The sequence below is a fragment of the Myotis yumanensis genome, unplaced genomic scaffold (genome assembly GCF_028538775.1).
Source record: "Myotis yumanensis isolate MYYU_CA2020_CCGP unplaced genomic scaffold, mMyoYum1.0.hap1 SCAF_10, whole genome shotgun sequence".
Classification (NCBI taxonomy): domain Eukaryota; kingdom Metazoa; phylum Chordata; class Mammalia; order Chiroptera; family Vespertilionidae; genus Myotis; species Myotis yumanensis.
Genome location: NW_027223761.1, coordinates 71,946,692 through 71,970,637, shown reverse-complemented (window position 1 = coordinate 71,970,637; position 23,946 = coordinate 71,946,692). Strand labels below are relative to the sequence as shown.

Below are 23,946 nucleotides of genomic sequence, written 5' to 3'. Positions count from 1 at the left end.
AAAGAAAGAAGATGCTATACTGCTAACTTGGAAAACGGAGGAAGGAGCCACCAGCCAAGGAATGAAGGAAGCCACTAGACTAGAAGATGAAGAAGGCAAGGGACAGATTCTTTCCTGAAACCTTCAGGAGACATGCAGCCCTGCTGACACCGATTTTAAAATGCTGACCTTCAGGACCATAAGAGAATAAATTTGCATTGTTTTAAGCGACTAAATTTATAGTAATTTGTTATAGCAATAGAAATCGAATACAGGAGATATATGAGGATTTAATATGCTATTTTTTCTACTTTTATGAAATTTTCTATAATAAAAAGTTTTTTAAAAAATAAAAGAAAACCAGCATTAAGAAATAAATGTAGCCCAGTTGGTGTGGCTCAGTGGTTGAGCATTGACCTATGAACCAGGTCAGGGTTCGATTCCCAGTCAGGGCACATGCTCATGCTGTGGGCTCGATCCCCAGTGTGGAGCATGTAGGAGGTAGCCAATTGGTGACTCTCTCTCATCACTCATGTTTCTCTCCTGGTGCCAGGAAGCAGTGTAGTCTTTTGAGGCAGACTCTTTTTTTTTTTTTTTTGTGATAGATCTGGGAGATGTCAAAAGCCCTCCTCTCTCTCTCTCTCTCTCTCTCTCTCTCCTCTCTGAAATCAATAAAAAATATAATTAAAAAATCAATAAAAATATAATTTAAAAATAAATAAATAAATAAATGTAATAGGAGTTGAAACAAACCTGGGCAAGTCCTCCATTGTTTTTTTTTCCCCCACAAGGAAAGGGGTTCACTTTATTTTTTAAAAGCCCCAGGAGTTATTCTATTATAAAGGGACATGGCTGAAGAGGTAGGAAACAGATTCCCCATTGTGAGTTCTCCTGATGGCTTCTGCAAGAATCATGGAGATGTCGATCACTTGTATTTTGGAGCAATGCTTCGTCTTATCCTCCTGAGGTATGGTATTGGTGACTACTACTGCTTCAAAGTATGCATTGTTAATGCGAGAAATGGTGGAGCCAGAACAGATTCCATGAGGCATGGAAACGTGGAACAGACTGATGAATCTCTGAGGGAAGGGGGGAGGGGATGTGGTAAGAAATTAACCAAGGATCTTATGCATATATATGCATTACCTATGAACACAGACAGTAGGATGGTTAAGACCTGGGGTGGGGCTGGAATCAGATAGAAGTTGGGCAAGGGGGAGGGGGGGAGAACATCTGTAATACTCTCAACAATAAAGATTTTAAAAAATAAAAACATACAAACACGCTGAAAGATTTACACAGAGAACATAAGTATATCTACCACCTAGATTCTGTTATAACATTCCACTATACTTGCTTTGTCAAACTTTATATGCAACCATCAATCCATCTCATTTTTTATACATTTCAAGTAAATTGTAAACATAACTTCACTTACCCCTAAATTCTTTAGCACAAATATCATTAATGAAATTTCAAATTGTTTACTATCTTTTATTTTGAACGAGATGCAAAAATCTTAAGGGTTGAGTTTTGACAAGTGCATACACCTGAATCACCCAAATCCCTACCACAATATAGAACATTACATTACCCCAGAAAGAAGGATTACTTTTAACTGTATTCCCGTTAGCACCTCCTGAGTTTTATACGATGTGCTTGTGTTTTCAATTTTTAAATTAAATATTCAAACACTGTACCTGCCTGGGTTGCAGGCTCACTCCCTGGCCCTGTTGGGGGCGCATGCTGGAAGCAGCCAATCCATGTTTCTTTGTCTTTCCCCCTCCCTTCCACTCTCTCTACAAATTAAAAATCAATGGAAAAATATCTTCAGGTGAGGATTAACAACAACAAAAAGTCGTTATAGTCAACAAAGTCCTATACAATCTTACACTCTCCTTACTTTTTCTGCTTACTTTTTCTCCTTACTTTTTCTGCTCTGAACACACCACCCTTCTCACTGTTCCTTGGACCTTCTGGGCAACCTGCCACCTGAGTCCTGGCTGGACTGCTCTTCTCCCACCTAAGCTTGGCCTTCTTCCTTACTTTCTTCTAGTCTCAAATGCCATCTGCTCAGTGAGCCCCCACCTGGCTCACTCTATTTAAAATTTCAAACTTCATCCCCCTCCCCTGGTTTATTTACTTCTAACACTGTAAATCCTGTTTGTAAACATGCACAATACAATATTGTATTGTATTATGTAGGTTCTACATATAAATTACGTTCTCTTCCCTTGGCCAGTGGCTTGTGGTCGGAAGGGATAAGGCTTGGGGGGCTCACAGTTCAGAAGCTGCTAATATAATGTGCCTTCAGGAAATCCAAGGTTAATAATATTCACTGCTTGATCCATCTTTTATAGATTTCAGTGCCGGGCACTCTTGAATAGAATAGTTACTACGTTGGTGCATTCATCCACTCATATATTCATTCCACAAATATTTACTGGGCGGCTTTTACGTGCCAGTTCATGTTGAAGACAGTTGTTAAAAGCATTTCATTCTAGATAAGGTACCTCGGGATTCGGGGAGCGGGACGAAGGAAGATGCGCGGTCCCGCCAGCAGAGGGCGCGCTCCCGCCCCTTCGCCGCCGCCGGGCCCACCTAGGCTTCCAGGCTCCCACGCTCGCTCCCGAGCGCGCCCCCGCCCCCGCCCGCCGCGTCACGTGATGCGGCCGAGGAACCCGAGCTGCCGGGCCTAAGCCCAGCTAAATTCGGAGCCGGTGGCCGCCGCGGGTGCAGCCACAAAGACTAACCCGAAGGCGTGGGGAAGCTCGTGGAGCCGATGCTTCCTCTTCCAGTACAGGTCGGCTCCCGTTACCTTCTCCCTGTTCGCCGGAGCGGCCTCCCTGAGCGTTTGCATGAGCTCTTTCGTGTGGGGCAGCTGCGGTGACCATGTAGGGGAGACAGTGAGAACGCTCCAGGGACTTGGGACGAGGTCCGCGCGTCGGCAGGCCGCCCGCTCCCGCCGCACCCGGTGCGGGCCGCTGGGCCCGTCGGCCCCGTGGGCACCGCGGCCTCCGGCTGCGGCCTGGTCCCCAGCGCCACGAAGTCGCGCGCCGTCTCGCGAGACTCTAAGTTGAAGGAACATGGCGACGTCTAATCTGTTAAAGGTAAGACCCTCCGTCCCGCTTGGCTTCCACTCGGTGACCGCTGGGTTCAGCTCTTCGGGAGAGGCTCGGTTCAGGTTCCGAGGGGGGGAATGTGGGCGGTGTCTCACGGGAGGGAAGCCGGGGAGGCTGCGGCCGGGGCCCGGACCGGGACGCGGGGCTCCGGCCTTGGGGTCGAGAGGCTCCGGGTGTCCCTCCGGCGCGTTGACCGGTGTGCGGAAGGCCGGGCTGCGGGCTTACCGGGGTGATGCTGACGGGGGGACCCGCTGTGGCCTCGGGCGGGAGATGAAAGGAAGTGCATGTGGCCCGACCGGCCAGGCAGTTGCTACTCTTGGGGTCTCCGTTCCTTCTGAAACGAGGGTGTAAGGTGCATGCGAGGAAAATCCGAGGAAACGCTGCCCAGCGTGGGTCTCCGTTTCTGCTCTCGTCCTCCGCCCGGATTCCGTGTCGGACGGCGGTGCTTTCACCCCACCCCACCCCCTGCTGCACGCTGTCCTCGCCCGCGATCGGCCCCCGGTTCTTCCGCGCCCGGGCTGCCCCGTTCCTTCGGGAACTGCGCCCCAGCCCATTGCAGATGAGGACCGAGGCAGTGCTGCCTCGTTGTAGGGCTTAGCCTGGAAGCGTTACCTTTGTCAAAGAAAACGGCTTAAAAGTTAAGTTTTCTGTATCTGGGAGCGCCAAGGCGAGCTAGGCCCAGAGGGGCAGGTTCTCTGTCGCCGGTGACCGCGTTGGGAGGAGGAGGAGGAGGAGGAGGAGGAGGAGGAGGAAGAGGAAGACGGGGCCCCTCGAGTCTGTCTGTCCTGTGCGTGTGTTCCCAGGAGGAGCCTTGTGCCTGGAAAGTCTTCCAGCGGTTCTCAACCTGTGGGTCGCGACCCCCTTGGGGGCGGGTCGAACGACCCTTTCACAGGGTTCGCCTAAGACCATCGGAAAACACACATATCATTACATATCGTTTTTGTGATTCATCACTATGCTTTAATTGTGTTCCATTTGTAACAATGAAATTGGGGGTCACCACAACACGAGGAACCGTATTAAAGGGTCGCGGCATTAGGAAGGTTGAGAACCACTGAAACCGAAATAAATGGGGGTGCGATGAGCTCGGGGAGCCTCAGTGCAAAGGGTGGGCTCCTCGCCCAGGTAGGTCATCGTCGGACGGTGTAGATGGATATAGGAAACAACTGGGTGGAAAATGGGTTAGGTATCCTGACACCCCTCGCAGGTCTTACGAACTGCCCGGTAGATGGGACTGACTCTAACCTAAGAGGTAGTGTGTGTTCTTTTAAATTAAAGGGAGGAGGGGTCTAGAGCCGGACAGTTTGGGCTGCTTAGGAAGCTGTTTGACCTTAGAGAAGTTTCCTGACCTCTCTGCCCGGTTATTCATCCCTAGAATGGGATTATTAATAGCACCTGTTAATTAGCGTGAAGGTTGAGTTGAATGACTGTAAAATGCTTAAAACAGTGACTGGCAATGAGTATGCAATACACAGAAATCACTAGAATTGCTACTCTGGGCTGTTTCTCTAAGAAAAACAATTCATGGGCATTGAGTAACCCGCCCTATTCAGCTCTTAGAACAGTATAGCAAAGTCCTAAGATATTAGTTCAGAAAGAACACTTGTTTGCCTTCTGAAGACGACTGTTAGTGCACCCACATGCAATATACTAAGAAGTGCTATCTCGTCATTAATTGAAATGTGTCCAAGAAACGATTGGGTTCCTGATTCTTTGTGAATTCCTGGCTTGATTGCTTGCACATATACAACAAGGTCTTTTCCCCCAAAGAATCCTCTCTCGGAAAAGAGCGAGTTGCTGAATTTGCCCCCATTCAAAGCCTTGCCAAGGACTGACTGGAGGAGATATACTAAATCTGAAGCTGGTTCAGTCAACACGAGTAAGTCCTTATCTTGTAGAGATGATGAGTCTAGACCAGCTGTGGGCAAACTACGGCCCGCAGGCCGGATCTGGCCCGTTTGAAATGAATAAAACTAAAAAAAAAAAGACCGTACCCTTTTATGTAATGATGTTTACTTTGAATTTATATTAGTTCACACAAACACTCCATCCATGCTTTTGTTCCGGCCCTCCGGTCCAGTTTAAGAACCCATTGTGGCCCTCGAGTCAAAAAGTTTGCCCACCCCTGGTCTACACCTATAGCATACACCTGCTGAGTGAAGGAACTGTCTGAAGGTACAGAACACGAGTACTTCGTGTTTAGGTTAAAAAGATAACAAGGATTCAAAAGTTCTGTGACTCCAACAACTTTTATAAATAAGAGGAAAGAAACTGCTTTGGAACACTGCTAATGACTCGCTCTAGTGAACATGAACACAGATGCAAAGATTCACTGGGATCTTTTCAATAAAATTGTTTTATGAAATGTTGAACGGAGGGAAAAATAATTTCTAAATATTATTTTTAGTAGTGTGTGGTTTTAAATATGTTCCACTAACATAATATAAAGGACAACTATAAAGAGACATTTAATTCTTTTATCTGTTATCACCAAAAGTTTACTTTTTTTTCCCCAAAAGTTTACATATTTAAAGGGAAGCCTGGGAGGCTGGAGCCGCGGACCGGGACCAGGTTCCATAACATAATTCATAGGATCATTTAAATTCCAGGCTGGTGGTACCTTGAATAAAGATAGGGCTGGCTAGGGTATGGCCAGATTCACCTCATTCCTTTTTCTGACAGAATTAATAGACTGGTTCATTAGAAAAATGTTTTAGACATTGTGCAATTAGATTTTACCAGAGAGAGAGAGAGCGTTTTATTGATTTTAGAGAGAGGAAGGGGGAAAGAGAGGGAGAAACATCGATCGGTTGCCTGCCATTCACAAAACCTGGGTATGTGCCTGACCGGGAATCCAATCGGACAACTTCTGGTGTGTGGGATGACGCTCCAACCAACTGAGCCATCCAGCCAGAGCTTCACTAGAGCATATTTGACAGAATTAGCATGTCCTGTGGTCAAAATGGAGATATGTGAGCTGGATAAGAATTTGGTTAGAATTTGATTCATTATCAGTTAAATAACTGTACCTGCAGACTGGTGACCAATAAGCTATCATCAACCCTGAGGGAGGCCTTTAGTGTCCGACTTGAGGAAAATGTCCTCTTTCTGTTTATCAGTAACTTGGATTAAGTTTATTGAATTTGTGGATGACAGACTTCAGAAGGATAGTTAATATATTATGACTGATTCAAAACTTTGATATGAAACTTACAATAAAAATCACCTACTTATTTTAAATATTGGATTTTGATTGTAATAACAATTGTATTCTTTATTTATTTTTTTAATATATTTTATTGATTTTTTACAGAGAGGAAGGGAGAGGGATAGAGAGTTAGAAACATCGATGAGAGAGAAACATCGATCAGCTGCCTCCTGCACACCCCCCACTGGGAATGTGCCCGCAGCCAAGGTACATGCCCTTGACCGGGAATCGAACCCGGGACCCTTTGGTCCGCAGGCCGACGACGCTCTATCCACTGAGCCAAACCGGTTAGGGCAATTGTATTCTTATTTAAAGAAAGTGGACTGTTGCCCTGGCCAATGTGACTTGGTTGATTGGAGTGTCATCCCATACACCAAAAAGGTGACAGGTTCGTTTCCCCGTGCGGGCACATAACGAGATGGCGGGTTTGATCTGGGTTTGGGGGAGCATGCAGGAGGTTTTTCTCTCTCACATCACTGTTTCTCTTTCTCTCCTTCCCTCCTCTTCCTCTCTCTAAAATCAATTTTAAAAAATTTTTTTAATTTAAAAAAAGTAGGTTGTTGCTGGATTTTGGAAATCTTTTGGATAATACAAGATTTGCGTTGTACATTTTGACATTCAATTATCAGTTGCTTGGGGAGTTTATAACTTTTTAATATTACTACTTGAAAATTTTGTTTTAACGTTTAATGCTGCTTGTTCCTTTTGCAGTTATCATGGCCCTTGGTGCTTATTTTCTTCATTTCCAATTGAGTATCCTTTTCCAAATAGCAATTGTTTAAATCTTATTTTGCTGAGCATCATCCCATTTAATTCTTGGCACATTACTTTATCAAGCTATTTGGAGTGCCTTTAACTTCCTTGGTCAATACCACAAAATTTTCTGGTTTTCCCTATGTTCTCTTTTCCAAGGCACCTTCTATTTTGCCCTCTTCCATTTGTTCTGCCTTCATTTCACCCCTACGACCTGGCAACATGTCTCCTGATATTGTGTTTCAATCTCCTTTATTCTTTGGAAATAAAAAAAGTTCATGTAACTACTCATATAAGCTTAACCTGTGCTCTGCTTTGCCCTCAAACTTTTGTGTTTTTTTTTCTCTTTCCACTCACTGTCACAGTTCTTAGAGAAGCAGCCCCCACTTGCTGCTTTGTAATGCTTCCCCTTTTCCCTTAACTTACTGTCACTTGGCTCTCTTCCTACCCTCACACAGTTATATTGAAGCTATTAGTCTTAAGGGGTCCAGCAGCCTCCTCACTGCCAAATGAGATCCTTCTCAGACATTCGTCCTCTTTCCGGATATTGTTGATTACTACATCTGCTTCCCTTTTGGTTTCTATGACATTCTCTTCTTGATCTCCTATCTTTCAAATCACTTTGTGTTTTTCACTGACTTCCCTCTTCTTCTCTCCTCCCCAATGTAATTATTTCTCAATATTTAATCTTTAGCCCTTTTCTATCATTGTACTTTCTTTTTTATGGGGGTGGGGGCAGTCTTAACTCCCATGATTTCACAATTTTTATCTCTTAACTCTGTTGTGAGCTCTAGTCCAAAATTAACCAGTACTAACCATTTAACTTTCCTGCTCCGATACCTTTGGTGGTTCAAATTCTTAGATACCCTTCCAGCTGGGTCTTCTCCCTAATAACACAGTCATATTCACATTTCTTCCCTGTTTCTCTCTCTGTCTACCTGGCTGGTTATTTTTGGTTCACTAGCATACTAGAGCCTTTAAGACTCTTTATGTTTGATGTTTCTTTTATCAAGAATCCCCTCTCCCCTCAGTGTTTGCCTATTAAAATCTTATTTATTCATTAAGACTCAGCCAAAATACCTCCTTTCTTTTAGTGCTTTCATTTGCAATTAGTTGTTGCCTACTTTGCACAACCGTAGCTCTGCATCAGTCTCTTCTAGCACTTACGTTATGCCTTGAGTATTAGTTACAGGATCTGTTTACATATCTCTCTTTCTGGATTGTAAGCCCCATTAGTGCCAGGGCTTCATTAATTTTTGTTGATGCCTTAACCATCTTCTGCAAAGGAGTGATTCAGAGTTGTGTAGAATTTACTCATTATTAAAATAATTTTTAAAGATATGTTTTTTATTGTTTTTAGAGAGAGAGGAAGGGAGAAGGAGAGAAAGAGAGATAGAAACATCTATGTGAGAGAAACACCAATTGGCTGCCTCCTGCACGTGCCCACCAGGAATTGAGCCTGCAACCAGGGCATGTGCCTTGACCGGAAATCAAACCGCCACCTTTTGGTGCGTGGAATGACGCTCAGCCAACTGAGCCACACTAGCCAGGACTAAAATAATTTTATCAGACATATGTACAAGGTATCATGAAGGATAACAAAGATGTGTAAACAATGCCCAGCCTATTTGGGAATTTCCCATATACTAAAAAAGATTACTAATGATTTGCTCTAAGGCAGAAACTTCAAGAGTGTTACTGTGCGCTGTAAGATCCCTCACAGACCGAGATCCTTTCTGGTGGCTGATCAAGGAAAGTTTTATGGAGAAAACACTGGAGCTGGAGTTTGAAGAATGGGTAGACTGTTTGTAGGTGGTGATTAGCAGAAAATTTGGCAGGAATGGAAACTAGATCAGTATGGCTACCTTGTAGCAGGACTGCATGCTGCGTTGCATTCTGTATGAATGGTCCTCCTGAAATCTTTGCAGTACAGTAACCTAGAATATGGGAAACAGTGGGAGACAGGAATGCAAAGGAAAGTGAGGGTTAGATTGTGAAAGGTCTTTAATGCTGGACTAGGGAGTTGAAATAAAGTTCCATAGAGAATGAATAATGAAAAATATGTGATCAGATACATTGTTAGACCCTCAATCTCTTCTTGGCTGTCACATGTAAATCCCATTACTCATCATTATTTCTACTTTGTGTGTATTCAGAATCTGGTATGTGGGGTGGCCATGAATGAAGGGCATTGGTGCTAATGAAACCATGTTCATTGAAACCAAACAGGAGTCTTTAAGTCTGTGGAAAATAAAGTCATTTCAACAAGTATTTAGCATTTTCTAATTCCAACTAGACAATGGTTATCTAGGTAGACAAATTCTTACCCTTAATGTAACTTACATTTTTGTGGGGAAGAGAGGCAATAAACTTATAAGCAAATAGTGTATACTAAAAGGTTAGGTTGTGATAAAAGTTATGAAGAAAAATAATCAGGGTAAAGGATACTGAGTGGTAGGTATTATTTTTGATAGGATGATCAGGGAAGGCCTGTAAGGAGATAAGTGAGGCGAGATCTGAATGAAGCAAGGGAACAGCCAAGTGCATATTTGGGAGAAGAGTTTCAGGTGGAAGGAACAGAACAGCCAGTGCAAAGGCACTGAGTCAGGAACATGCTTGGCCAGGAATATGGATGTGATACCAAGATTTGAATGTTGTCAATGAATGTAGTTAAGATACACAACTGGAACTTTCTTTTTAATGTCTATTTAAACAGATAAGAGCCTCGTTTATTTAGAACCTTACTTGTTGGGTTTCATTGGGTTAATGGAAATTACCCTCTTGAATGGGCATCTAAGAGTGATGTGATCCTTAGGGCTGCCTTCTCACTCCAGTGTCTTGTCCTGGAGACATGGTTACATTTGACACACAGCCTAGGGAGAAAACAGACTCAGGTGTATGTATGTTGATCATTGATAGAGTGGGAATAATGGATGAAACCACTTACTGTAAAACTGTGTGATAAATGTGTGAGAATGTTTCATGGTATGAGAAAAGTGAGTGAATAGTTACAATAATCTAGAAGTGATGTGTGTTCATTAAAGCTACAAACAGGAAGTCACAGTTCCAGATAAACTTTGAGAGACCAGTCATTTAATGAATTAGAAGAGCATTTTAGACTCATGAAGGCATCAAGAGGACACTAGGCTTCTATCTGGTGGACAGAGAAGAAGGATAGAAAAGACGAAGAGATGTTTCTTAGGTGTTTTGCTAGGATACTGGTGAACTCAGTTGTGTCACAGAAAGCCATCTGCCTCTTGCCTCAGTAGAGTAGGTAAAGTAAACTGGTGCCTGATAGGCTTTATAAACAAATCAAGAAGTTACAGCTCAGGTTAAAACATTGGTCATAATACATGGAGTACATACAAGTAATATTAAGGATATTGATCTGTATAACTGGAATTTGTTCATTCCACTAATACCTGAGCATCTACTCTGTGCTCAATACTATGTGACAGACAAGTTAAAGGCGTAAGTAACACATTGGGTAGGTTTTGTAGCAATGAGGGCTGTGTTGAAAACAATATAATCAAGAGTGTTCAGAAGATGGGGCACTATTTTATTTATTTACAACAGAAAATAATTTTATTTTTTACCTTAAATGTCACTTTCAACTATGTTCTGTTGAATTTTCCTTCCCTGCCAAGAACACATTTTAGTCAGAACCCATAGCTTTCTGGTCTTCTTAAAAATACTCTTTAGTCTGAAGTCAAAATGTCAGTCTCATAGCAAAATCAAAGCAACTCTTCTACCAGCTCATGACCTTGGTTCTGGATACACAGAAAAGACAGCGAGAGGGTACTTTTCTTGGATTGGTTTGGGAAGCCCTCTGTGAAGTGACATTGATCCTGAGCCCTGAATGATCTGCTTGTTAGGCAAAGGTCTTGAGGTGCAGTGGTGAGCTTGGCATATTTGAGGAAAACCATTTTTTAAATGTATTTTTATTGATTTCAGGTTGGAAGGGAGAGGAAGAGAGAGATAGAAACATCAGTGATGAGAGAGAATCATTGATCAGCTGCTTCCTGTATGCCCCACACTGGGGATCGAGCCCGAAACCCAGGCATATGCCCTGACCGGGAATCGAACTGTGACCTCCTGACTCATAGGTTGACGCTCAACCACTGAGCCACGCTGGCTGGGCTGAGGAACACCTTTAAAAGGGTTGTGTGGCTGGAACATAGAATTGCCAGTATTCAAATGTGTACTGTAGTTTGTGGTTCTTTTGGTTAATGGGGATTGCAAATGTGGTTTTAAAATCACATAACTGGGAGCACTAGTGGCTTATAGACAATATGGAAACCCACACATTCAAATAGTGAACCTCGTAATTTATTTGAGAGACTTAAAATACACAAATTGGATTTCTTTGGTAAGTTATTAGAATGCCATCATTGGATATAATCTGTAATCAATAGATTAGAAACTTCAAAGAGGGAACAAATACAACTCTTAAAACAACTAACCTCCTTGTATTGTAGTCAAAATGTTATGGGCATGAAAAAATACAAGGGATAGGAAATAATTGCTATAGATATTATTTCTTGTCTTGCCTTCAACTTATCCTTTCACCATAACTCTACTTGCACTTTTGTCATGAGAAGATGTAGCATGATGATGTACAGCAATAATAACTACTTTTTTTATCCTCACCCAAGGATATGTGTGTGTTTTTGTTTGTTTTTATTGATCTGAGAGAGAGAGAGAGAGAGAGAGAGAGAGAGAAAGATTGACAGGTTGCTTCCCGTACGGGTCCCATCCTGATCGAACCTGAAACCTAGGTATGTGCCCTGATCTGGAATCGAACCCATGACCTTTTGATGTATGGGACAATGCTCCAACCAGCTGAGCCATCGGACCAGGACAATAACTTTATTCTTTATTTTCTCTTAAAAGCAACAATTGACATCATTGTAAAATATTGTAGTAATATCACTTCTACTAATTGATGGGGTATGTTTTGTTCTGTATATTATCTAGGGATTTTTGGACATTTTCAGGCAAACCAATAGGTCAATATTTGTTTCAAAGTAAGTGAGTCATTAAAAAATGATAATGTTACATTTAAAACATTTTAGCCCAGCAGGCGTACCTCAGTGATTGAGTGTCGACCTATCACCCAGGAGGTCATGGTTCTGTTCCCGATCAGGGAGCACATGCCCGGGTTGTGGGCTCGATCCCCAGTCGGGGGACATGCAGGAGGCAGCTGATCAGTGATTCTCTCTCATCATTGATGTTTCCATCTCTCTCCCCCCTTCCTTCCTCTCTGAAATCAATAATAATATTAAAAAAAAATTTTACAAACCAGTGTTTTTGTTTATTTGTATGTATTTATTTAAACATTCCTATTTTTTAACATAGTATTGAATTCTCCACATAAGCAATTATATGTCTACTTCTTCTTGGGACTGAATAAAATGGAATTGTAAATTAACTCATTTGAAAAAGCATTCTTGAATTTTGATGGGAGGTGTGCAGATTTTTTTAAGTAGTACTCTATTCTAGAAAGATCCATATAGCATCTTTCATTACTGGCCTATAACACCTCCCCACACTCCAAACACATTATAAAAAGTTAAACTTTTTCTGTAACTTATTCCTAATGCATGTTTTGTTTGTTTGTTGTTTGCTTTTATTTTTTATTTTTATTTTTTTAAATATATTTTATTGATTTTTCACAGAAAGGAAGGGAGAGAGATAGTTAGAAACATCGATGAGAGAGAAACATCGATCAGCTGCCTCCTGCACATCTCCTACTGGGGATATGCCCGCAACAAAGGTACATGCCCTTGACCGGAATCGAACCTGGGACCCTTCAGTCCGCAGGCCGATGCTCTATCCACTGAGCCAAACCGGTTTCGGCTGTTGTTTGCTTTTAAACAACAGTGGCTACAACTAAGAGATTGTGAGACTTTACTGTCAATCTGTTTTATTTTTTTTTTCTTATTTATTGAATTTTAGAGAGAGAGAGAGGTAGGGGGAGAGAGAGAGAAAGAGAGAGAGAGAGAGAGTCTGTGCAAGCAACATCAGTTTTCTGTTCCTTGTATGTGCCCTGACCAGGGATGGAACCCACAACCTTGGTGTATTGGGAGGACACTCTAATCAACTGAACTATCCTGCCAGGGCTTTTGGTTTTGTTTTGTTTTTAATTTTTTTTAATCTATTGATTTTGAGAGAGAGAGAGAGAAATATCAACTTGTTGTTCCACTTATTAATGCATTCATCGGTTGCTTCTTGTGTATGCCCTAGCTGGGATCGAACCTGCAACCCTTCGGTGCACAGATTGACATTCTAACCATTGAGAAAAACTGAACAGGGCCAGTTGTTTTGTTGCTTTTTAAATAACCATGGCTTCAGAGAAGCGATTGTGGGACTTTACTGTCAATCTGTCTTTTTCTTGTCTTTTCTTATTTATTGACTTGAGGCCCAGTGCACAAAATTTGTGTACTTGGGGCGGGGAGGGGTGTAGTCACTCAACCAGGTCTGCACCCTTTAGCAGTCTGGGAGCCCTCAGAGGATGTCTGACTGATGGCCCAGGGGGAGCGGGCCTAAACCGTCAGTAGGATATACTTAGTGCTGCTGTGGAGCCTCTCCCGCCACCACTGCTGTGCTCACCAGCCATGAGCCCGGCTTCTGGCTGAGTGGTGCTCCCCCTCTGGGAGTGCACTGACCACCAGGGGGCAGCTCCTACATTGAGCGTCTGTCTCCTGTTGGTCAGTGCACGTCATAGCGACCAGTTGTTCTGCCATAGGGCTGAAACCGGCTCTCCGACATCCCCCGAGGAGTCCCGGATTGCGAGAGGTGGTAGGCCAGGCCGAGGGACCCCACTGGTGCACGATTGGGGCCGGGGATGCAGGAGGTTGGCCAGCCGGGGAGGGACCGCGGGAGGGCTCCAGGGCATGTCCGGTCCATCTCGCTCAGTCCCGATTTGCCGGACCCCAGCAGCAAGCTAACCTACCGGTCAGAGCGTCTGCCTCCTGGTGGTCAGTGCAGATAGAAAGATGGACAGGCATCAATTTGCTGTTCTGTGTATGTTTCCTGACCAGGGCTTGAATCTGCAACCGTGATGTTTTTAACTGATTCTTTCATTAGGTAATACTTTTCAGATAATACTGAATATATTTTATTTGAGTCTGTGCAAGCAACATTTTTTTTTTTTTAATATTTTATTGATTTTTTACAGAGAAGAAGGGAGAGGGATAGAGAGTTAGAAACATCGATGAGAGATTGATCAGCTGCCTCCTGCACACCCCCTATTGGGGATGTGCCTGCAACCAAGGTACATGCCCTTGACCGGAATCGAACCTGGGACCCTTGAGTCCGCAGGCCGACGCTCTATCCACTGAGCCAAACCGGTTCGGCGCAAGCAACATTTTATATTAAGACATCCTGATTTTTTAATACTGATTAGAGCAGGTAAAGGGAGCTGAACCTTTGTTCACTTGTTTTTCTTTCATCTTTTTTTCTTCTTACTATTTTCATCTTCTCTCCTAATTGTTTCTGAAAAACTTGACACTGGTTTTTCCCCCTCTGCCCTATGAAGGCGATATTAACACATTGCAGACCAGTAATTTTATTGCTAACTTTACCCAGTGGCCAGATAAGTTTCTATTGAACAAGCACAAAAAACGTTTTACTTAAATGTTAAAGGCCCGCTTTAAAATTAAATACCCATTGCATTTTGAAGTTATTTATTACATGTTCTTACAAGCTAATATCTTTTTCAAGTATGATACTTTGTAAAACACTGTGTAATATGAAGTAAGAATTCTTATGATCCATCCGTAATGTGTTAAGTCAGTGGTTCTCAACCTTCCTAATGCCGTGACCCTTTAATACAGTTCCTCATGTTGTGGTGACCCCCAACCATAAAATTATTTTCGTTGCTACTTCATAACTGTAATTTTGCTACTGTTATGAATCGTAATGTAAATATCTGATATGCAGGATGTATTTTCGTTATTACAAATTGAACATAATTAAAGCATAATGATTAATCACAAAAACAATATGTAATTATATATGTGTTTTCCGATGGTCTTAAGCGACCCCTGTGAAAGGGTCGTTTGACCCCCAAAGGGGTCACGACCCACAGGTTGAGAACCGCTGTGTTAAGTAAAAAGCAATGGGGAGTACTGGTGATGAGGGGGACTATACACTAGTCATTTGGGAGCTTAAGGCCTTAATATTGCTTATGTTGAGTCATTTTCAACATTCTTTCTCTCAGCCCCACATCTCATTATCACCAAATCTTGTTATTATTGAAGCAGAAGCAGTGGAAGTTCTAATATTATAATGATAGCCAACACTATGTTTCTTTATGTCAACCGCTTTTCTGAACATTTCACACATATATCCTTATAACAGCCTTTTCAAATATATACTTAGTATATCCATTTTATATAGAAGAAACTGGAGCAGAAAGAGTTTAAGTAATTTACTCAAGGTAACACATTTGGCAAGTGGCTACGTCATAATCTTATAAAATCTGCGTCATCACCATTTTACCATTAACACCTTTTCTGTTTCATTGCCTCAGTTTTTGGGTATAATCATTTATTGCCCTATAGTAGTAGCTTTTTGCTAGACTCCCTTTCAGTTTTTCCTTCAGTGAATTTATAGATGATCTTTCTAAAAGTTGAATATGATTATATCAATAGCCAATGGCTATCATTCTCCCACCATCCAAAGAATTGTTTTATCTAATATATTACAAATTGTTACTATCATTTATTTTGCTTAGATTGAATACTTTCTTACTTTCCTCAACCTTGGAACTAGCATGTTCTCTAAGAAGCCTTTTCATGGAATAGGGTATTGAGAAATCAAAATCTGGATGCTAGGTATGCTACTGGGGAGTCACTCCTTGCAGACCCTCTCAGTAGACTGAACTAGACATACACATACACACCCTATACTTATTTCTGTATCTGTATTATTGAAACCCATGAATTCATCTTAGTTCAATAAATTGATTTCTATCCTTTTCCTTTTCCATATATGTAACTTCCTTCTCTGGAAGTGAGAAATCTGGCTTTTGGACTGAATTATTCAGGAAAGAGGAATGAAGGGATGGAAGGAAGGAAAGAAACTAGTATAATATTCTTGATATGTATAGATGTAAAACTCACTGTACATTTCCTAAGTTCAGAATCTATATATATATATAAGGCTAAGTGACCAACTGTACGTACGTCCAACCGACCAACTGGCCGGTACATAAGATGCGCACTGGCAATTTAAAAATCAACGTTGACTCGCGAGATACATATAAAGCTCTCGCTGGCACCAATTATACGTGTGTGTTTCGATCTGTCATTGTCTATCGTGAATTTGGTTGTTTTTGTTGACGTTCTGAAGCTGAAAGAAAGCAGCAGCATCGACAGAATATGTCTGAAGACCAACTATTGGCACAATGTACCTCTGAAGCCAAAAGAAGCTGGTGTTGTCGACAGAATGTATCTGAAGACCAACTGTTGGCACAACGTACCATTTGAGTGATGATTCCATTGATTCAATGGATGATGCCAAAAAGGAAAATTTTCTCATTGAATTTCTTAATAGTATTACTCCTTCGGGAATGTCGCTTCATAAATTAAAATTGAAAGTATGTGCAATCATCATACTACTGAGAAATCTTAATAGTAAATGAGGTCTTTGTAATGGTACTAGATTTATTATCAAAAGATTTCGACCTAACATAATTGAAGCTGAAATATTACTAGGATCTGTGGAAGGAGAGGTTGTTCTGATTCCAAGAATTGATTTGTCCCCGTCTGACACTGGCTTCCCATTTAAATTCATTCGAAGACAGTTTCCCGTGATGTCAGCATTTACAATAACTACTAATAAATCACAAGGTCAAACTCTAGACCAGTGGTTGCCAACCTTTTGGACCTCACGGACCGTGGACCACCAGTTGGCGACCACTGCTCTAGACAGACTAGGAATATTGCTACCTGAACCCGTTTTCAGACATGGTCAGTTATATGTTGCTGTCTCTCAAGTTCGAAGAGCGTGTGATGTTAAAGTTGTAAATACTTCATCACAAGGGAAATTAGTCAAACACTCTGAAAGTGTTTTTACTCTTAATGTGGTATACAGGGAGATATTAGAATAAGTTTAATCAATTTATCAGTCATTATCAATGTTTTTATATCATGTTTTTGTTGTTTTTATATCATGTCTGTTGTTCCTATATCATGTTATTGTTTATTAATCAATGTATATATTATTTTCATATATATCTTACTAATTTTCTTTCATCTCTGACACTTCTATTATAGAGAAAGGGTGAATAGCGATATTAAGATATTTCTTCTAATTAATTTCCTTTTAATGTGCATAAATTCGTGCACTGGGCCACTGGTTCTTTTATTTTTTCACTAGTTCTTTAATAATTAATAAATAGATTTACCAGTTAAATGCAGCACTAAAAACTCAACAAGATTTAAATGAACAACACCAGCATGACAGTTTTTAAATAATTGAATTATGATCTCTATACAGGCATTTTTAATTAACATACTTGTGTAATCAGCACCCATATCTAGATAAAATGTTAACAGTACCCCCAAAAGTCCCTCTCTTGCCCCATCCCAGCCTCTATCTTGCTATCCCCTCCCCAAGATAATCACTTCTGATTTTTGATAATTGTAGTTGTGTTTTGCCTATTCATGAGCATAGTATGTACTCTTATGTCTGACTTCATTGCTCAACATTATGTTTATGAGATTCATCTGCATTATTACATGTTAAACTTTGCTTGCTTTATCGTATTTCATTGTTATGACTATTCCACAATTTATCCATCCTATTGTTGATGGATTTTGGGTTGTTTACAGTTTTTTACTATTGAGAATAAAGATACTATGTACTTTCTTTTATAAGTAGACAAATGTATGCAGCTCTGTTGGAAGTATACTTACAAGTGAAATTGCTGGGTTATATAGTATACATATGTTTAGCTTTCGTACATGCTGATAAATCATTTTTTGAAATGGTTGTACCAATTTACACTCTTACCAGTACAATGAGAGTTCTTATTTCTCTAAATTATTTCCAATACTTGGTATTGTTGTTCTTTTCTATTTTAGCCTTTTTGGTAATATGTAGTAATATTTCACTGTGGGTTTTTTTAAAAGTATTTTAAAATTGATTTTAGAGAGAAAGAGAAAGGGGGTGGGAAGGAGAGAAACAGTGATGTGAAACATCAGTTGGTTGCCTCCTGCACATATTCGACCAGGCTCAAACCTGCAACCTGGGCATGCACTCTGGCCAGAATTGAACCAGTGACCCTTCGGTGCACGGGACTACTGCACTACACTCAACCAACTGAGCCACACCAGCCAGGGCTCATTGGAGTTTTAATATGTATTTTCCTGTTGATGAATGATGATGGATGCCTTTTCATAGGATTATTTGCCATTTAGATATTGTCCTTGTAAAAGGTTTGTTCAAATGTTTTGCCAGTGTTTTTTTTTTTTTTAATATATATTTTATTGATATTTTTTACAGAGAGGAAGGGAGAGGGATAGAGAGTTAGAAACATCGATGAGAGAGAAACACCGACCAGCTGCCTCCTGTACACCCCTCACTGAGGATGTGCCTGCAACCAAGGTATATGCCCTTGACCAGAATCGAACCTGGGACCCTTCAGTCCGCATGCCGATGCTCTATCCACTGAGCCAAACCAGTTAGGGCTGTTTTGCCAGTTTTTAAATTGGATTGTCTTTCTTATTGATTTTTAGGAATAAAACTAACAATGTCTGATACCTGCCGAGACCGGTTTGGCTCAGTGGATAGAGCGTCGGCCTGCGGACTGAAAGGTCCCAGGTTCGATTCCGGTCAAGGGCATGTACTTGGGTTGCGGGCACATCCCCAGTAGGAGATGTGCAGGAGGCAGCTGATCGATGTTTCTCTCTCATCGATGTTTCTAACTTTCTATCTCTCTCCCTTCCTCTCTGTAAAAAATCAATAAAAAAAATATATTTAAAAAAAAAAACAAAAAAAAACAATGTCTGATACCTAATAAAAAATCTTGGGTATATGTATTAGAAATACTTTTTCCACTCAGTGGATTGCTTATTTTCACTCTCTTTTTTTAAAAAAATATATTTTATTGATTTTTTACAGAGAGCAAGGGAGAGGGATAGAGAGAGTTAGGAACATCGATGAGAGAGAAACATCGAACAGCTGCCTCTTGCACACCCCCTACTAGGGATGTGCCCGAAACCAAGGTACATGCCCTTGACTGGAATCGAACCTTGGACCCTTCAGCCCGCAGGCCGATGCTCTATCCACTGAGCCAAACCGGTTAGGGCTATTTTCACTCTCTTAATGGTGTCTTTTAAGGAACGAGAGTTCTTAATTTTAATATAATACAACTTGTGTTTTTTTAATGGTTAGTCTTAGTTATAAGGCCATAAAAATGATCCACACTCTACTTGTATTAATATTTTATTTAACTTTTTAAAACAAATAACAAAGTAAAAAAATTTTTTTATTAGTTTTGAGCCTCAAGAATACATCCTGCCCTTGCCAGTTTGACTCAGTGGATAGAGTGTCAGCCTGTGGACTGAAGGGTCCTGGGTTCGATTGCCAGTCAGGGCACATGCCCAGGTTGCGGGCTCAATCCCCAGTAGGGGGTGTGCAGGAGGTAGCTGATCAATGATTCTGTCATCATTGATGTTTCTCTCTCCTTTCCTCTCTGAAATCAATAAAAATATATTTAAAAAAAAATACATCCTGGGGCCCTTTTAGGAACCTACGAACCACAATTTGAAAAGCACTGTACTAGAATGTGAATTCCTTGAAGGCCTTTCATTTATGTGTCCCAGTGACTGGCATAATTCTTCATGTACAGTAGGCACTCAGGTACTGGTTGAATGAATAAATGTAATAAATGAATGATAAAGAAGCCCCCTAAAATAAAGTCTTTCATCAGTACTATTATTTTGGGTTTTTTCCCCTTAAAATAAGTTATTTGAGTTTCAGAAAATAAAGCATTGTCAGAATTTGTTTAAAAAATTTTTTCCTCTATAAGAGAGACCTAAAGATTTTAAAGAGAAGTGTAATGTGATACTTTCTATTTCAATGAAAACATATTTAACTTTTGGGAGCATAGTGTCCTCCCCCTCTCATCATGTTTAAGGAGAAATATATCTTTTATGTAGTGATGCTTCTACATTATGGCTCCTAAATAATTGCCACTAAATTCTTTTAATTTTAGATTTTTGCAGTTTACAAACTTGATAAAATTAAGTGAAAGGCTGAATCTGGCCAAATGTTAGAAGTTCTTCCATTCCTCATCCAGGAAAGATCCAGGGAGTAGTGAAGAACATGGCTCTAACAGAATTAAACTGTTCAGATTTGAACTCTGTCACTTTTACCTGTAACCTTAGGGAAATACCCTAATCTCAGGCTACAATGTACAGTATTTTTCATTTATAAAATGACTAGATGCCCAGTGCACGAAATTTGTGCACGGGGGCGGGGGAGGGTCCCTCAGCCTGGCCTGTCCCCCCTCACAGTCCAGGAGCCCTCAGGGGATGTCCTACTGACAGATGTCCTCTGTGGGAGGTGACCGGCCGATCAGGTGTATAGATACTTTCTGGAGGCAGCACAGACTCCTCCTTTATTACTTTCCTCTGTGGTTGGAGAACAGGGGACTAAAAGGTGGAGGCAAAACTGTGGCCGGGCCTGGGGCTTTTGTAGGCAGCGGAAAGAGGGAGAGGGCTGGGGAAAGTCTAGACACGTTTCCTTCGATTGTCCTCCCTTCCTCCGGGCTCCTCCCTCCGTTTTTCCTTCTCGTGGTGGATGCGTGGGCCTCAAACCAATGGGAGCCCAGTGATGGTGGTATTTAGCCCCCTCACTTCTCATCTGAACATACAGCCGCCTCGCATCCCAAGCGGGGCTGTTTTCAAGTGACTAAAGTGCTGGGAATCCAGAGCTCCCGGCCTTTCCACTCTTGGTTTCCTCCTTGGGTCGGTTGCAATGTTCACGGAGACACCAAAGCAGCTCTGCCCTGGTAGTTCTGCACTGGTCCCCACCCAGGCCCCACCGAACACTCTTCCTCGAGTCTCCAGGTTCACAGTCTGTGCTTGGAGAGGTTTCCCATAGGTCATGCCCCCAGGCAGATGGCACAGGAGGGCTAGCTTGGAGAGCTGGAGGAAGATGGCAGAGTAAGTTGGTATGAACAGGAATCTGCTCAGCCAGACTTCCTAAGCTCCCCACTGGGCCCAGGCCAGGCCCCTTCCCAGCGCCAGGAGGACCACAGCTGACGTCCCCTCCCTGCACCCAGTGCCCTCCTCCCTGTTTCACCACCAGGGGCGGGAGCAGCACTCTGGTCCCTGCCAGCCAGACAGGCGGCAGCACAGGCAGTGAAGCCTAGAGCGCTGGCAGCCACAAGCTGGCCTGGTCACCCCTAACTCCCTCCCTGCTGGCCTGATCACTCCTAACTGCCTGCCTGCTGGCCTGATCGCCCCAACAGCTTCCCCCACCCCCGCCGGCCTGGTTGCCCCACACAGCCTGCTGCTCAGTCATTGGGTCACCCCTCACCCCCATGCCGGCCTGGTTGCCCCATGCAGCCTGCTGTTCAGTCGTTTGGTCGTTCCTCACTAACCCCCATGCCGGCCTGGTCGTGCCATACAGCCTGCTGTTCAGTCGTTTGGTCGTTCCTCACTAACCCCCTGCCGGCCTGGTTGCCCCACTCAGCCTGTTGAGTCGTCCATTTGGTTGTTTCAGATGTGACGGCCCCTGGCTCTTTATATATATACTAGAGGCCCGGTGCACAAAAATTTGTGCACTCGGGGGGGGAGGGGGGGTCCCCCAGCCCGGCCTATGCCCTCTCGAAGTCTGGGACCCCTCGGGAGATAACGACCTGCTGGCTTAGGCCTGCTCCCGGTGGCAGAGGGCAGGCCCAATCCCTAAGTGCAGCCCCTGGTCGGGCTCAGAGCAGGGCTAATTGGGGAGTTGGGGCGCCACCCCGTCATGCACAGAGCAGGGCAGATTGGGAGGTTGTGATGCCACCCTCAGTCACGCTCAGGGTAGGGCCGATTGGGGGGTTGGGGCACCGCCCCCTGTCACACTTAAGGCAGGGTCGATGGGGAGGTTGTGGTGCCACCCCCTGTCACGCACAGAGCAGGGCCAATCAGGAGGTTGGGGCGCTGCCCCCTGTCACTCACAGAGCAGGGCCCATCACGGGGTTGGGGAACTCCCCCCTGTCACGCACAGAGCAGGGCCCATCAGGGGGTTGGGGAGCTCCTCCCTGTCACGCACAGAGTAGGGCCAATAGGGGAGTTGGGGCACCGCCCCCTGTCACACACAGAGCAGGGCCCGTGGAGGGGGGGGGGGCAGGTTTGGGCGCCGCACCCTGTCACACACAGAGCAGGGCCGATCAGGAGGTTGGGGCTCCACCCCCTGTCACACACAGAGCCGCAGGGCGATCAGGGGGTTTGGGCGCTGCCCCCTGTCACGCTGATCTGGTGCCAGGAGGCCTCACTGCTCCGCTGATCCCAGTGCTGGGAGGCATATTACCCTTTTACTATATAGGATAGAGGCCTGGGGGCTGGCTGGTTTTCCCTGAAGGGTGTCCTGGATCAGGGTGGGGGTCCCCACTGGGGTGCCTGGCCAGCCTGGATGAGGGGCTGAGGGCTGTTTGCATCTGGTCACACACCCTTCAGGGTGGGGGTCCCCACTGGGGTGCCTGGCCAGCCTGGATGAGGAGATGAGGGCTGTTTGCATCTGGTCACACACCCTTCAGGGTGGGGGTCCCCACTGGGGTGCCTGGCCAGTCTGGGTGAGGGGCCGAGGGCTGCTTTCAGGCTGGCGGTTTTGACTGCTTTCAGGCTGGCGGGAAGCTCCCAACCACTCCTTTTTTTCTTTTTTTTTTTCTTCTGGGCCAGCTTTAGCTCTGGCTCTAGCTCTGAGGCTTCCGCTGCTGGTTTGTTTGCCGTTCTATAATCGAAACAATGTATAACTTCAGCTCTGAGATCCCAGCCGGCTATATTTGTTAGAATGTTTCAAACTGCCAGCTCAGAGGGCCTGCAAGTCAGGCAGGGAACGTTGCAGTCTGCAGTCACTGGAGCAAGGAAACCTCCCTGCTCGCTTCAGTGCATGGCTGCCGGCCGCCATCTTGGCTGACAGTTAATTTGCATAAGGATACGCTGATTAGCCAATCAGAAGGGTAGTGGTCGTACGCCAATTACCATGTTTCTCTTTTATTAGTGTAGACTAGAAGCCTGGGGCACAAAAATTTGTGCACTGGCTGGGGGAGGGCCCTCAGCCCAATCTGTGCCCTCTCACAGTCTGGGACCCCTCAGGAGATAACCACCTGCTGGCTTAGGCCCGCTCCCGGATGGCAGATGGCACGCCCAATCCCGCGGTGTCTGCCCCATCTCCCCCGGTCCCAGATGGCAGGCCTGGATCCTGTGCTGGGTCAGACGACCTCTCAGATCGTGCTGCCGCCCGCCCTGCCCACCCCACCCAGCACACGGCAGGCCCAGATCCTGCGCTGGGGCGGCTCGTGATCGCGCTGCCGCCCGCCTGAGGCAGGGCAGCACAGCAGGATCTGCCTGCAGTATGCAAATTAGCCGCCATCTTTGTTTGCAGTTAATTTGCTTATTGCGCTGATTAGCCAAGGGGAGGCATAGCAAAGGTACGGTCAATTACCATGTTTGTCTACTATTAGATAGGATAGATACTGTCACCTAATACATAGAATAGCTGTAAAGATTAAATGAATTTATCCTTATATTTGTTTATTTTTTGCAAGAATTTATTGACCACAGCAAAAACATACTTATGGTAATGAAACAAGGAAGGGCACAGAAGAAGCAACAGGAGAGCCTAGACTGGGCTGCGTTGGCTACTGGGAAGTCAGAGAAA

At 43.6% G+C, this 23,946-nt stretch overlaps 1 protein-coding gene across 1 annotated transcript in view; it reads left to right on the top strand.

The window, feature by feature from the left end:
• Positions 1-2,659: 2,659 nt before the first annotated feature.
• The window catches only part of CUL5 (cullin 5), a 99,231-nt gene continuing 77,944 nt past the window's right edge, over positions 2,660-23,946 (top strand). Inside the window, exon 1 of the mRNA XM_070425983.1 lies at positions 2,660-3,089. Coding sequence (XP_070282084.1) covers positions 3,066-3,089 — 24 coding nt within the window. The 5' untranslated portion in view covers positions 2,660-3,065. The remainder of the gene's footprint in view (positions 3,090-23,946) is intronic.